This window comes from Galeopterus variegatus, unplaced genomic scaffold, assembly GCF_000696425.1.
Source record: "Galeopterus variegatus unplaced genomic scaffold, G_variegatus-3.0.2 Scaffold3809, whole genome shotgun sequence".
Lineage (NCBI taxonomy): Eukaryota > Metazoa > Chordata > Mammalia > Dermoptera > Cynocephalidae > Galeopterus > Galeopterus variegatus.
Window position 1 is genome coordinate 104,005 of NW_007729920.1, and position 15,453 is coordinate 119,457.

General features: G+C 55.8%; 1 protein-coding gene across 1 annotated transcript in view; it reads left to right on the forward strand.

The window, feature by feature from the left end:
• EPHB3 (EPH receptor B3) overlaps positions 1-14,067 on the forward strand; it is a 19,699-nt gene extending 5,632 nt beyond the window's left edge. Inside the window, exons 2-16 of the mRNA XM_008586031.1 lie at positions 3,529-3,593; positions 4,682-5,354; positions 7,573-7,728; positions 8,499-8,849; positions 9,005-9,129; positions 9,304-9,463; positions 9,544-9,652; positions 10,027-10,079; positions 11,107-11,229; positions 11,329-11,576; positions 12,067-12,282; positions 12,394-12,543; positions 12,636-12,829; positions 12,917-13,072; positions 13,178-14,067. Coding sequence (XP_008584253.1) covers positions 3,537-3,593; positions 4,682-5,354; positions 7,573-7,728; positions 8,499-8,849; positions 9,005-9,129; positions 9,304-9,463; positions 9,544-9,652; positions 10,027-10,079; positions 11,107-11,229; positions 11,329-11,576; positions 12,067-12,282; positions 12,394-12,543; positions 12,636-12,829; positions 12,917-13,072; positions 13,178-13,286 — 2,880 coding nt within the window. The 5' untranslated portion in view covers positions 3,529-3,536 and the 3' untranslated portion in view covers positions 13,287-14,067. The remainder of the gene's footprint in view (positions 1-3,528; positions 3,594-4,681; positions 5,355-7,572; positions 7,729-8,498; positions 8,850-9,004; positions 9,130-9,303; positions 9,464-9,543; positions 9,653-10,026; positions 10,080-11,106; positions 11,230-11,328; positions 11,577-12,066; positions 12,283-12,393; positions 12,544-12,635; positions 12,830-12,916; positions 13,073-13,177) is intronic.
• Positions 14,068-15,453: the final 1,386 nt, after the last annotated feature.

The window sequence follows — 15,453 nt, forward strand, 5'->3', positions numbered from 1 at the left end:
AAAAAAAAAAAAAAAAAAAAAAAAAAAAAAAAAAGAGCAAGCTTGCAGTGTGTGTGGGCATGCGCATGTGGGTTGCATGTGCATGGAGGATGCACCTCTGAGGCTTTCCACAAATTCTATGTATTGATTCTTATACATCTGCATGCTCCTTTGGGGGACTGTGGTATGTTCCATTACATCTGCATGTATGCAGCTGACTGTTGTTTGTGTGTGACTGTGTAAGAGCATGTCACCAAGCCTGTACAGGGAAACTGGTGTTTGTGTTTGCACTTCACACTCAAGACTGTGACTTGCAGCTGATGGTTGTGTGTGCAATTGGAGAATGTACTGTTGAGTTGGGTGTGCATGCCTTCTATGTATCCACATGTTTCAGGAAATCTGCACACAGGCTGTAAGCATAGGCCTGCCTAAGGCAAGCCAGATCTGTGTGTAAGAAAAATTCACTGTATATGAATGTCTAAGGAAGACTAATCTATTTGTACCATATGCATCCGTGCGTCTGAGAAAGACAGACTGTGGCTCTGTGTGAAGCTGTGTGCGTGTTTGCGGATGGCTGTGGCTTTGTGTGTTTTTGTCCACCATATGTGTTGACTTGTCACTCTTTAGCCCCAGTGGTGGGGAATGAGCCCAGCCACTGAGAACCGGGTGCTGTGTGTGCATTTGTGTGTTTGTGTGGCGAGGGCCACACAGCTGCTGCCACGTGGCTGCTCCCCATGGCCCTGTGGAAACCTGAATGATGTTCATTCCTGAGCATCAAAGCCCCAGTCGCAGAAAAACACCAGGCCAGGTGCCCACTTCCCTGGTGACTTTGGGGAGACGGTTATGGTCACCTGCCTGACAGCCCTGTGTCTGGGGCTAGCTAGCCTCCTCTCTCATCTCCTTCATCTCATCTCTGCATCTACAGAGAGGACAGAGAGGGCTGGGGTGCAGTAGGCAGCTGCAGGGGTTGGAGGTTGCTAGCTAATTCCTCTTTTGCCTTACCCCCTGTACCTGATATCCTCTGCCCCAGCATGTGTACACACACAAACACACACACGCCACACATATAGCAGAGAAAAGGTGGGCTGGGTCTCCCCCTCCTGATGCCACGGACAATTGGGTTGTATGACACACACCCCCCGACACACCCCCTCACGTCCTTCCTGGCGCTCAGACATCGGCACCCCAGGGTCTGAGGAGGCCCTTGCCTCCCCTCCTGTACTGGAGCAAGCTGGAGGGAACAGGCCCCTTCCCTCCCCCAGAGAAGTGGGGAATACAAAGCCCGCCGCCCCCTCCCCACCAGGGTGACCGGAGCCCTTCCTCAGGCACACATCACTCGAAATCCAAGTCCTCTCCTCATTAATGGGAAAAATGTGCCGAGATTGAGCGATGGCCAAGGCTGAGCGATGGCCAAGGGCCGATCCCCTCCCTCTCTCGCTCCCCAGAAATTAAACAGAAATGAAGAGCCTCCCTCCCTCCCGCCTCTGCCGCCCGCCTCCCCGCCGTCCCCTCCCGCCTCCCCCCCTCTCCGAGCCAGCGCAGGGCTTGTTTTAAACTGTGGAGGAATCTGGCTGGAGGGGGGAGGGGGCTGAATATTTGGGTTTAAACAGTTCCAGATGGGTTTGGCACAGGCTGAGCAGAAGGAAGTGAGGGAGAGGGAGGCGGGAGGGAGGCAGCCGAGGGAGCGGTGGGAGCCCTCGCCTGCTCGGGCGGCAGCGGCAGCGGCAGCGGGAGGGCAGACAAGCGGGCGGACTGGCTGCTGGGGGAGGGGGCGCTGGGCTCGGCTGGCTCCCAGGGACAGGAATACTCTGGGCTGCCGGCTGGGGAAGAGGCCACTTGGCAACCTCCCCCTCTGTCTCTGTCTCTTTGGGCCTCCTTGTCTCTCCATCTCACAGTCTTTTGTAGTCTGCCGCCGGCCATCCTGGCTGTCTGCTCCCAGCCAGCCGGCTCTGCACATCCCTCCAGCTCGGTGCCGCCCACCGTCCGTCCCTCTCCACGCCTGTCTCTGGGCCCCTGCTTCTGCCCATCTCTGCTTCCCTCGAGTGTCTCTCTGCTGAATGTCTGTGTCTATCTGTGTGTTTGCCAGAGGGGCCTGTCAGGTCACCGACGAGGAGGCTGGGATAGCTCACCCAGCAGCCAGGCCCTCCAGGGACCCACTGCTGCTGCAGGAGGGAGCCTTGCTCCTTGCAGTGAAGGGTGGCCCCTTTGCCTCACGTGGGGGGCTGGGGCCACAGCTGCCTGTCCACCCACTGAGTCCTCCATCATCCTCGGCTCAGATCCAGGACCCAGGAAACCCAGGAAGGCTGCAAGCCTGGATGGAGCCTGTGGGGTTTGGGTCTCTCCCCTTCTGGGCAACCCCAGCTGCCCCACTGTTGATGTAGAAGCCTCCAGAAGTTCTGGAGCAACCCTGCCCCATTCCAACTCAGAGTTGAGGGAAGAAAAACTGACCGCCCTGTCTCTCAAACTGTAGAAAAGAAGTTGGCGCCTCTTTCCTCACTTTCTTGAATGCCCAGGTCTGATATTGGGGTCACACTGTCCTTCAGAAAGTAGAGTTGTCCGGCCAGAGCCCAGAACCAGCTTCCCAAGGGAGTGAGTTTCTGTCAAAAACATTAGTGGCCCCCCCCATGACCTAGCAAAGGGAAACAGACAAGAAACTACAGTTCAGAACACAGTATTGGTGCTGTGACAAAGCCCCCTGCCCTTAATGCACAGGGAAAGGAATCTAACCCTGGCTTGAAGGTTCAAGGAAGGCTTCCTGGAGGAGGTAACAGTTTGGTTGGGACTTAAAGGATACACAGTTTTCTGGGCTTTCTCTAGTCTCTCTTTCACAGAGGGGCATATGGCAGTCAGAGTGCAAGGGAATAGTTATGAAGTCAGATGGACCTGAATTTGAGCCACCCTCCAACCCCTCACCCCAAGTCCTTGTAGTCTTACCTTAGGAGTGTATTTACAGTACTTTATCTGGGCATCAGTTTTCTCCCTGTAAAAGGGATACACCAACAGTACCTTCTTCTGGGCCTTGGTGGCCCCCATCCCACCCTCAGAGAGCATTCCTGCCCCATCCCCCGCAGGTGGCTGGGTGGGAGGCCGGGTGGGAGCTGACTCTGTCCTGTAAGTCTCCTCCCTTTCCCCTGGGTGGTGAGTGGGGTTGGGCCTTTGTGCTGGGAATGGAGTCAGAGGAGGCCAGGGCTGTGGGGTCTGAAGCACACAGCCCTTTGTTCTAGGATAAAGGCTCTGCCAACCCCTTTGTGTGGAGATTAGCGGAGCCTGTAGGTGTGTGAACTGGCCTCTGCTCCGCCTCATTAACCCAGGCCTGGGGTCAGCTGTGACACCCACCCTAGCCTACCCGACCTTACATCTTTGGGGCTGTGACATCTCTGGGGAAGGCCGCAGAATCTCCTCTGGGGTGGGGGTGGGGGGTTTTGGGACTTGTGGGGATGGTGCCGGGTGGGAATTGGGTCTCCTGTGTCCTGCACTTCCCTGGGCAAACTCTTTTTTCTCTTCATCCTGAAATTAGCCCCAGACCTTTTCCTTCTGTTGTTCCCCCAGAGACTCTCATGGACACAAAATGGGTGACATCTGAGTTGGCGTGGACATCTCATCCAGAAAGTGGGGTAAGACCTCCCCATCATCTCTCCTGAGCTCTGGTTCCATTAGATGCCCCCATCTCCCAGTGCCTGTGGCCCCTCACCTCACCAGGGCCTGGAAAAGGGCTGCCTCTGTCCTCTGCCCTCTGCCTGTCACCCTCACCTCCTGGCGCATTCCCATCCTCTTCACTTGTCACCTTCTCTGCGGGAGTTTTTATCTCTCAGTCTTCTGCCTGCCTGAGCCTCCTCCCCCCCAAACACCGTCTTTGTCCCATTCTCCCTCAGCCTGTCTTCAGCCTGTTCCCATCCCACTCCCCTGACCAGCTCCCTCCTTCCTGGGTCCCTGAAAAGAGCACTGGCTTGGGAACCAGGAAACCTTGGTTCCTGATCTCTAACTTACTCAATCTCTAATTGAGCAAAGCAGTTTACCTTTCTGGGCCTCCATTTCTTGACTTTTAAATTCCTGTAGTGCTCATGTCTCTAAAATATTCTAATTAACCTCCCTAGATGGTCTTCATGGCCACAGTAAGCCCTAGAACCTTGGGGTATGATAGCACTACAGGCCCTGCAGTCACAGGACTGACTATGACCTTGGGCAAGTCTCCCTCTTCTGTGAGCCTTGACTTCCTCATCTTAAAATGGGGACAACAGTTTCACCTCTTCATGGTTCTGTGAAGATTAAATGTGATGGTAATAGTGACAGCCAGTATTCATTGAATGCTTGCTCTCTGTCAGGCACTGTTACAGCCCATAATTGGCCCCATTTTACAGATGATGAAACTGAGGCATAAATATATATATTTTAGCTAATACTCATAGTACTTACCAAATTCCCAGCCCTATTCTAAGTGCTTTATTCATGTACAGTCATTATTCCTTACACATCTTTATTATCTTCATGTTACAGATGGGGAAACTGAGGCAAGGAGGTTAAATGACTTACCTATAGTCACATAGTGAGCAGAGGGCTGGGATTTGAATTCATATAGTCTGTATGCTCAGCCACTATACCACAGAAATGTCTCTGCAAAGTAACTATAGCAGATCTGGGTGTGTGGTAAACACTTGGCAAATGTTGGTGCTCACTCTCTCTTTTTCATTTGGCCCGTGCACAGTGGGAGGAGGTGAGTGGCTACGACGAGGCCATGAACCCTATCCGCACATACCAGGTGTGTAATGTGCGTGAGTCAAGTCAGAACAACTGGCTTCGCACGGGGTTCATCTGGCGGCGGGATGTGCAGCGGGTCTACGTGGAGCTCAAGTTCACGGTGCGTGACTGCAACAGCATCCCCAATATCCCTGGCTCCTGCAAGGAGACCTTCAACCTCTTCTACTACGAGGCTGACAGTGATGTGGCCTCAGCCTCCTCCCCCTTCTGGATGGAGAACCCTTATGTGAAAGTGGACACCATTGCGCCTGATGAGAGCTTCTCGCGGCTTGATGCCGGCCGTGTCAACACCAAGGTGCGCAGCTTTGGGCCGCTTTCCAAGGCCGGCTTCTACTTGGCCTTCCAGGACCAGGGTGCTTGCATGTCACTCATCTCCGTACGCGCCTTCTACAAGAAGTGTGCGTCCATCACCGCAGGCTTCGCACTCTTCCCTGAGACCCTGACTGGGGCGGAGCCCACTTCACTGGTCATTGCTCCAGGCACCTGCATCTCTAATGCGGTGGAGGTATCAGTACCACTCAAGCTCTACTGCAATGGTGACGGGGAGTGGATGGTGCCCGTGGGTGCCTGCACCTGTGCCACCGGCCATGAGCCAGCTGCCAAGGAGACCCAATGCCGCCGTGAGTGGGGCTGCCTGGGGGAGGAGTGGGAGAGAGGGCCAGGGCCACAACGTCTACTGTCCCTTGTCTGTTGCTTCCCATCTGACTAGGAGGTAGGGCATCAGGTCTAGGAGGAATGGGTATCAGGTGCAGAGAATGCTGCAAAGAGGGAACTGAGAGAGAATGAGGAGAGACACAAGGATAATAAGAAATGAAATTAAAGAGAGAGGAAGAGAGACGTGGAGAATCCCTGACAAGCAGGCACTTGGAGAACCTGATCAAAGATTTAGGAGGTTGGCAGAGATGCTCACTTTGTCCTGCCCCAAGTGGACGCTTCACGCTGCAAGTACTAGATGGGCCCTAGGGCTGAGGGGATGGGGCTGTGGGTACCTTGTGCTCAGCCCTTCTACTTGGGGTCTCATCTGCTCCTTGAGAGACAGGTTTACATAGAACAGTGGCTAAGGGCACAGTCCCTGAAGCCCTGAGTCCTGACTGTCACTTACCACCTAAGTGACTAGGGCAGTTATTGAACTCTGTCAGCCTCAGTTTCCCCAAGTGCAAAATGGGGACAATAGTAGAGCACAAACAGCATGTAAGTGTTAGCCACAAGTCTCAGGAGGCCTGGGACACAGGGGGCACAGGGGTTATTTTGTCCTTATGTCATACATGAGGAGGTAGCGGGCTTTCCTCTAGTGGCTTGCCAAGACTCATAAGACCTTACGATGTGCTGGGCTTCCCAGGTTTAACACCCGTTCTCATAGGGTTCTCTCACCACAACCACGCAAGGTAGACTCCAGTTGCCTCCACTGTTTTGCCAATAAGGAGTGCAGTGAGGCTCTGTCCTCAAGGCTTCCACACCTAGGAGGTGTGGGAGCTGGCACTGAAGCCTTGTCCAGTGCTCCAGAGGGCAGGACAAGGTGCCAGGGCCTTGTCTTCTGTGCCTTCTGCCCAATTCTTCTCCCTTGGGCCTGCCAGCCTATAGCTCTGAGGGGTGGGAGGTAGCTCCTACCACAGCCCTAGGTGTGAGGGGCTGGTGGCATCAACCTGGCCGTGAGCCTGGGATTGTCGTGGGAGGGTGACTAGTACCTTACCCGGCCCCTCTCCACCTCTCTATGAGAACCTCCTGGAGACTTCCTTTTCCAAAGTGGAGAAAGCGGGTGGGGGTGATGAGCCTGACAGCCTGAAGAGGGGCTAACACTCTGCAGGTCCCCAGCAGGAAATGCATGCTGGTTCCCATAGCAACCAGGCTGGCCTGGCCTCTGCCCCCTCCCCCACTGGCTCAAAAGAGCAAGGATGGAATATCACCTTCGTGAGGGGAGATTAAACCCCAGAAAAGAGCCAACCCCTACTCTGGGCATTCCACACCCTGGGCGACAACCACCCCAGAGGTACTCACATGGATAAGCTGACAATATACTTTCGTGTGACCAGAGCAGTCTTGGTTTATGCCTATTATCCTAACATAATTATTACTAGTGCCCCTTTTCACTCTAAAAATATTCCAATTTGAATAATAGATGGCCACTCTAGGTATGGGGAATCTATGAAGCCCCCATCCAGAGGGCCAAGTGTAGATGGCAGAGAAAGGACTCTGGGCTCACTTTGGGGCGAGGCCCCTTGTGGATGCTTTGAGGCCTCTGAACTCCAGGTGACCCCAGCCTTCCTGCCTGCTTTCCTTCCCTCCTTTTCCCACCCCTCCTTAGCCCCTGCCCAAGGGCAGAAAGGAGCTGCTACCCTGTTCCTGGTGGGTGTGGTAAGAGGTTGGCTGTGAAACCTCTGGGGAGGAGGCCCTACCTCCTAGCTGCTCTAGGGTGTCCTTGAGGGTCCTCAGGAATGAGTTTCCTAGAGCTTCAGGGAGGGTGGGGGCATCTCAGCAGAGTGCAGGGTGCTGCTAGCCTGCTGGTGGTCTCTTCCCCATTCTCCTCCTTTTCCTCCTCCTTTCTCTCTTCCCTGCCTCAACAAGCCCAGGCTGTCCAGGTGATGGGGCTGATGTCTTTGTCCTTAAGGCCCGAGGTGGAGGGGAAGGGGCGGGGAGGAATCGCTGACGTGGGGTTTCTATGGGGCAAAAGTGCCTTTTGTAGCTGCAGCTAGAGTTAGGCAATCCCAGCATTGCCCCCACACTCTAGGAGGTGGAGGGGCCAAGACCTAGGCTGGGGAAGAGCCAAGTTCTCACAGAGGTGTGGAATTTGGTGTCTACAGGGAAGGGAGGTGAACACTGTCCATCTCTTCTTCCTCACAGCCTGTCCCCCTGGGAGCTACAAGGCAAAGCAGGGAGAGGGGCCCTGCCTGCCCTGCCCCCCCAACAGCCGCACCACCTCACCAGCTGCCAGCATCTGCACCTGCCACAATAACTTCTACCGCGCAGACTCGGACTCTGCAGACAGTGCCTGTACCAGTGAGTGAACGCACATCCTCATGTTTGCCCACTGTGGCCTTCTCTCTGGGGGGCCGGCCTGGGAGGGACTAAGTAGTCAGTCACTATGAATATCCCATATTCTAGATGGGAAACTGAGGTTCCAGGAGGTTAGATGTGCTCAAGATGGCACAGCTAGGAGGTGACCACTCCTGAGCCAGAATCCAGGTCAGCTGGCTCATCCCTTCCACTGACAATAAGCAACTACTAGCTGCAGCCAGTCATTAGGAACTGGCTGGGGCCCTCTAGTCCATCCTCCTTTCTCTGTATAGAACTGGTGCTCTCTTGGCCCAATGCTGGAGAGCAGGCCTTACATCCTTAGGGAGGTCTGCTGTCCCTCCTTCTTCCTGCTGTGACTTTTGTGGTGCCAGGCATTGTGCTGAGTGCCAAAGATGTGGAGAATAAGATGCGGCCACTGTCCTAGAGGAGATTGCAAGCTGGTGGGAAAAACAGATAATGACCATATAATGTGCTGAGTGCTGGGCTAGAAGGTTGTCTAGGAATTGTGTCATGGGAGTGCAGAGGATGGGGGAGAATGAATCAAGGAAGGCTTCCACGAAGAGGTGACATCGCAAGTTGAGTCTTGAAGGGTAAATAGGAGCTGCCCAGTGAAGCAGTGTAGGAAAGGTACTCTGCTTATTAAAGCAGAGACAAGGCAAGGAGTAGGAAGCATGTTGGAATGTATAGGAACTCTGAGCAGAAGAATGCTGTGGCTCCCAGCTCACTGCCTTCTCCCTCCATGTTCCCTGTAGCGGTGCCATCTCCACCTCGGGGTGTGATCTCCAACGTGAATGAGACCTCACTGATCCTTGAGTGGAGCGAGCCCCGGGACCTGGGTGGCCGGGATGACCTCCTGTACAACGTCATCTGCAAGAAGTGCCATGGGGGCCCTGGGACCGGGGGGCCCTCAGCCTGCTCACGCTGTGATGACAATGTAGAGTTTGTGCCTCGGCAGCTGGGCCTGACAGAGCGCCGGGTCCACATCAGCCATCTGCTGGCTCACACGCGCTACACCTTTGAGGTGCAGGCAGTCAACGGGGTCTCAGGCAAGAGCCCTCTGCCGCCCCGCTACGCAGCTGTGAATATCACCACCAACCAGGCTGGTGAGGAGGGGACACAGGAGGAGAGGGCCTGGTTCATCTTCCCCTGGATAGAGCTGAGTTGCCCAGGGCCTGCCAAGGGACCACTGGGAACTGGGTCTTTGGGAAGGATGTCAGGGTGCAGTGAGCCCCTGTTGAGCCCCCTGCTCTTCCCCTAGCCCCGTCCGAAGTGCCTACACTACACCTGCACAGCAGCTCAGGCAGCAGTCTGACCCTGTCCTGGGCACCCCCAGAACGGCCCAATGGAGTCATCCTGGACTACGAGATGAAGTACTTTGAGAAGGTCAGAGCCTCAAGGGACAGGAGGTGGCCTTGGGCTAAGCTGGGCCAAGAAGATTACCCCCAGATAGTGTTGGGGGGCCTTTGGGAACAAGGCTTTAGGGCAGGCCTGGGCATAGACAGGGGCTAATTGGCCTCAGGACCCATCTGAGGATGCCTCCTTCTTCCTGCACTGTAGAGTGAGGGCATCGCCTCCACAGTGACCAGCCAGAAGAACTCTGTGCAGCTGGATGGGCTGAGGCCTGATGCCCGCTACGTGGTCCAGGTCCGTGCCCGCACGGTAGCTGGCTACGGGCAGTACAGCCACCCAGCTGAGTTTGAGACCACAAGTGAGAGAGGTACATAGCCCCTTGTGCCTGTCCCAACTCCAGCCCATACCTCCCATCCCTCCACTCACCAGTCCCTTCTTGGTCTCCAGGCTCTGGTGCCCAGCAGCTCCAGGAGCAGCTCCCCCTCATCGTGGGCTCTGCTACAGCTGGGCTTGTCTTTGTGGTGGCTGTCGTGGTCATCGCTATTGTCTGCCTCAGGTACTTCCAGGCCCATTGGTGCTAGAGGATCCTTTAGCACCCTAAGCCCCCAAGCCACATGGATAAACCACCAGCTCCCTCAAGCCCAGAGCCACTGACTTCCTGGTGCTGGCTCTCCTTGCTGGAAAGGCCCTCCCTAGTCCATGCCCAGGTCTCTATTGTGTCCTGCATTCCCCTATAGCCTATCCCCTGAATCTTCTGGCTGATCCCTCAGGGACTGAGTCTACTGAGCCCCTTGCCCAGAGACCCAGAGCCTGCTGTGACCACCAACTGTGGGACCAGGCTCTAACCCTTTATGTGAGCCCAAGGGTCCCCTGAACAAAGGGAGCTGTAGGACTTGTCTCAGGCCGACTCCCCACCCTGTCCCCCTCCAGGAAACAGCGGCATGGCTCTGATTCGGAGTACACGGAGAAGCTGCAGCAGTACAGTGAGTTTGTCTCCTCGACCTGATCTCCCACAGCTCCCGCAGCCCCCTTTTCCCTGCCTGTGACTTCATTCCTTGTAAACATGCCCTGCTTCCAATCACGTGTCATGTGTCGTGTGTCGTTTCCTGACTCCTACCTCTCTCCAGGTTCCCTGAGCCCTTCCTCACTCCTGCTAGTCACAGAGACGAATGAGATGTGACCCCTGCCCCCAGAGGCAGTTAGTACTGTAGGAAAGACAAGATACATACACACAGGAAACAATTAGAGAACAATTAAGCCTTAAGCTGGGTGTTCCTGTCATAAGGGGCAGTAAGAGTTCAGAGAAGAGGAAGGCTTCCTGGAGGAGGTGGACTTGAGCTGAGCCAGGCAGGATGAGCATGGTTTCGAGAGGTGGGGGAGAACATTCCTGGCTAGGAGAGCCTCTGGAAGGTAGTGGGTGGGGTGGGGAGAGTGCCCAACTGTGGGGGCAGTGAGAAGACTTGTTTGGCAGCTGCTGGGAAGGCTGGGTAGTTGTGGCCAGTCCTTGGAGGGTCGTGAAAGGCAGGCAGAGGAGTTTGGACTTGACTCCACCATAGGTAATTGGAAAGGCTCTCAAGCTGGGGAGTAGTACAATGAATGTATTGTTTTAGGAAGACAGAGGTATGCAGGATAGCTTGGTGGGAAAAGTCCAGAGGCAGAGAGCCCAGCTAGGAGGCTATTGCAATAATCTGCATGTTGAAGGCCTAGACAAGGTCGGGGCAGTGGGAATGAGGGGAGGGATGAATCTGAGAGAGGTTTGGACATCATATAAGATGAGGGAGAAATAGGAGAAAAACCTAGGTGTCTCGTCTTTGTGGTCACTAGGAGTTCTCATGGGGGTTGGGGGTTAGGGTGTCAACACAGAAGATGGAGTGAGCTTAGCAGGGAGGCTGCTGAATGTGTTCCCAGCAGGGGTGAGAGTCTGTGCAGGGTCCCTAGGCCTGAGGTTGAGACTTGAGGCGTTCCCTCACTGTCCCCAGCCTGCAGACCTGTCACCTCTTCTCCCTCCAGTTGCTCCTGGAATGAAGGTTTATATTGACCCCTTTACCTACGAGGATCCTAATGAGGCTGTACGGGAATTTGCCAAGGAGATTGATGTGTCCTGTGTCAAGATTGAGGAGGTGATTGGAGCTGGTGAGTCCCCCGGGGCACAATGGAGATAAGAGGCTGAGGCGGGCTGGGTGCAGGTGCAATTCCAGAAGTAGGTTATGACCTGTGCCCTGTGCCTTACAGGGGAGTTTGGGGAAGTGTGTCGTGGTCGGCTGAAACAGCCCGGCCGCCGGGAAGTATTTGTGGCCATCAAGACGCTGAAGGTGGGCTACACTGAGAGGCAGCGGCGTGACTTCCTAAGTGAGGCCTCCATCATGGGGCAGTTTGACCACCCCAACATAATCCGGCTGGAGGGTGTGGTCACCAAAAGTCGTCCAGTTATGATCCTCACAGAGTTCATGGAGAACTGCGCCCTGGACTCCTTCCTACGCGTAAGAGCCAGCCCCTAGCCCCTGTCCCTCTCCCAGAGGGCTGGGTTGGGCCAACCACTCCCTCCCAAAGGCAGAGAGACCCTATTCAAGTTCACAAATATTTACTGAGATGGCATAGTGCAGGGAAACAGCTGGGCCTGAACGATCAGAGTTTACATCCTGACTCTGCTCCTTCCTACCTGTATGACCTCAGGCAAGTTACGTAACCTCTCTGAGTCTCAGCTACCTTGGTTGTAAAATAGGAGTGGTAAGAGTTAATGGGTCCTAATGGGGATTAATTGGGATGTTGTATACAAGATGCTTGACACATAGTAGGGCAGCTTATTTACACTCAGTTCCTCTGGACATGGTTGCAAGATACATGAGCCATGGTCTCTGAGGGCTTAGAGAGAGGGCAGGCAGGCAGGCAGGCAGGCAGGCAGGCAGGCCATGGATAGGCCATGGGCCAAGAGGGAGGCTATGGCCCAGCTGAGCGTCTTGTTGCCTCCAGCTCAACGATGGACAATTCACAGTCATCCAGCTGGTGGGCATGTTGCGGGGCATTGCTGCTGGCATGAAGTACCTGTCTGAAATGAACTATGTGCACCGTGACTTGGCTGCCCGCAATATCCTTGTCAACAGCAACCTGGTCTGCAAAGTCTCAGACTTCGGCCTCTCCCGCTTCCTGGAGGATGACCCCTCCGATCCTACCTACACCAGCTCCCTGGTACAGGAAGCAGCCGGGAGGGAGATTGGGGGTGGGGCCAACCAGACAGGGGTTCAGGGCTGGGGGGCAGCCCAGAGTCACAGGGTGAAGGGCGTGTGCCCCCCCCACCAGGGCGGGAAGATCCCCATCCGCTGGACTGCCCCGGAGGCCATAGCCTATCGAAAGTTCACCTCTGCTAGTGACGTCTGGAGCTATGGAATCGTCATGTGGGAGGTCATGAGCTATGGAGAGCGACCCTACTGGGACATGAGCAACCAGGATGTGAGTGGAGCCAAATCAGAGTGGTAGAGGGGGTGGGAGCTGACTAGGGAGCAAGTGGGGGCTCACTCTGGGTTTCCCTGCCCTCGGCCCAGGTCATCAATGCTGTAGAGCAGGATTACCGGCTGCCACCACCCATGGACTGCCCCACAGCACTGCACCAGCTCATGCTGGACTGCTGGGTGCGGGACCGGAACCTCAGGCCCAAATTCTCCCAGATTGTCAACACCCTGGATAAGCTCATCCGCAACGCCGCCAGCCTCAAGGTCATCGCCAGTGCCCAGTCTGGGTCAGTACCTCTGCCTCTGTTGCCTGCAGCCCTATCCCTGCATCTCCTGCCCTCAGGACTCACCAGGTCCCTCTCTTCTCCCCACAGTATGTCACAGCCCCTCCTGGACCGCACGGTTCCAGATTACACAACCTTCACGACAGTTGGTGACTGGCTGGACGCCATCAAGATGGGGCGGTACAAGGAAAGCTTCGTCAGCGCGGGGTTCGCATCCTTTGACCTGGTTGCCCAGATGACTTCAGAGTAAGCGTGCCTTAGATTTGGAGGGGCAGGGCAGGGAGCTCTGGTCTAGGCCCAGGGTGGTGGGCAGGAGGAAAAGGACTGACTCAGCCCTTGCTCCACCTACAGAGATCTGCTCCGGATTGGGGTCACCTTAGCTGGCCACCAGAAGAAGATCCTCAGCAGTATCCAGGACATGCGGCTGCAGATGAACCAGACGCTGCCAGTGCAGGTCTGACACCCAACTCCCACCAGGGTTATGCCCCCCAAGGACTGCGCAGGGACTCTGACCAGCCGGCTGGACTTGTGGACTTTTGGATGCCTGGCCTTAGGCTGTGGCCCAGAAGATGGAAGTTTGGGGAGGGTCCAAGCTGGGACTTTTCTAGGCCTGTGCTCCCTCCCCAGGAAGTGTGCCCCAAGCCTCTTCATATTGAAGATGGATTAGGAGAGGGGGTGATGGCCCCTCCCCAGACCCCTCGGGGCTCAGGCCTTCTTGCTCTTCGGTGGGGGATCCCCACAACCTCATACTTGGCCATTCTTCAGTGCTGGAGGTCCTGGCAGGGTCAGGTGTGGGACAAACCTGGGTTCCACAGGGCCCAGCCCTGGCAGGGGTCTGGCCCCCCAGGTAGGCAGAGCAGTCCCTCCTTCAGGCACTGGAGGAGGGGACTCCAGGAATGGGGGGGATGTGACACCTCCATCCTGAAGCCAACTGGCACCTCCAGTTTGCACAGGGACTTGTTCTGGGGGCTGTGGGCCCTGCCCCACCCCCACCCTTGGTGCTGTCATAAAAGGGCAGGCAGGGGCAGGCTGAGGAGCAGCCCCTTGCCCCCCGCCCCCCCAGAGACTGACTCCCAGAGCCAGAGATGGGATGTGTGTGAATGTGTATGTGTGTGTGTGTGTGTGTGTACGTGTGCATGCACTGGCCTGCACAGAGAGCATGGGTGAGCGTGTACAAGCTTGGCCCTGTGTGCTGCTGTGGGGCCAGCTGGGCCGACAGCAGAATAAAGGCAATAAGATGATTCTCTTGCCCCTTCTCATTCCTCCTCTGAAAGCAGAATTCCTTGATTCCCTCAAGTTCACAATCCTTGGTTGCCAACTCTTCACAGCTCCCTGGAGTCACTGGGAGACCAGAACCAGGCACAATTTCCCTTTGGTGCTTTGGCCTCATTGCTTTGAGCATCTAACAAACTCCTCAGATGTGGGGCAGTAGAGAGAAAACTACCCCAGATCTCTTTCCTTCTAAGCCTCAGGCCTTCCTGGGTTGGGGGCAGACCCTTGAGTCTGGATGGTGTCCTTTCATGCCCATTGTCTCTGAGGGGGCTGACGGTAGAGGGGGTTGGTCAGTTCCCATGGTCACATGGCCAAGGACAAAGGGGATGACAGCCACTGGTGTTCAGAGGCTGGGGCCCACAAGTATGGCTGCTCTCTACTTATTGAGCGCTTACTATGCACAGGCACCGGGCTAAATGCCCCATTTATACACGGATCTTATTTAATCTCACAACAACCCAGCCAGGAAAGGAAGTATTTTTACCTCCTTTTCACTAGGAGGAAAGGGAGAGGTTAAGTAACTTGCTCAAAGTCGCTGAGCCAGTAAGTGAGGCCCTCGGCTGGGATTCCCACCCAGGGACTGCCTGCACACTTGAAAGGTTCAGAGGATAAATACCAAGAACCAAGGAGAGGGTTAGGAAAACAGCTGCTGGAAATGTCAAAGGAGAAAGCAGGGGGTGGGGGACACTCTCAGGGGCGCTTTGGACAGGGAAACAGGCAGAGTGTGGGGGTGGGGAGGGGATGGGGGCAGAGCAGGTGCAGTCATTTTCCCAGTGTCAGGAGGGGCCCTTGGACAGTAAATCTCTGCGGAGCTTAGGACAGGTTTTCGAGATTCCTGCATATTCTAAATTAGAGAGTTGTTGGGTTGGGTAGTCGTAGAGACGTGGACAAACTCTGTGCCACATAGACGTGGGGGTTCATATGTCGCAGTCCGGCACATTTCCTTGGATGCTTCCAGGCCGGGCAGAGCTTCCTAGGGGAATTCCATGTGGGGGTGGCAGCCTAGGGATGGCCGAGCTGCAGGCCTGGAAGCACGTGGCCACTATTTCAGGTGCAGGGGACAAGGCCGCCCGGTCAGGCGGGAGCGGGGCGGCAGGAGTCGAAGGCTGCGGATTCCTTTGTGCCCTCCGGACCGCGGCTGGTGGCGGTGCCGGCTCCTTAGTATTCCCCCCACGGAGCCCAGCGCCTTGCCGCAGTAGCTGGGCGCCGAGGAGGGGCGCCCGCCAGGCTCGGGCCCTCCGCGTCTCCCGGGGCTCCGCGGAGGAGGATGGCGACGGAGCCCCCGCCAAAGCCTCCTTCTTTCCCTGCCGAGCGGGGAGGCGATGCGGGGCCAGAGGTCGCCCTTGGGCCCAGGC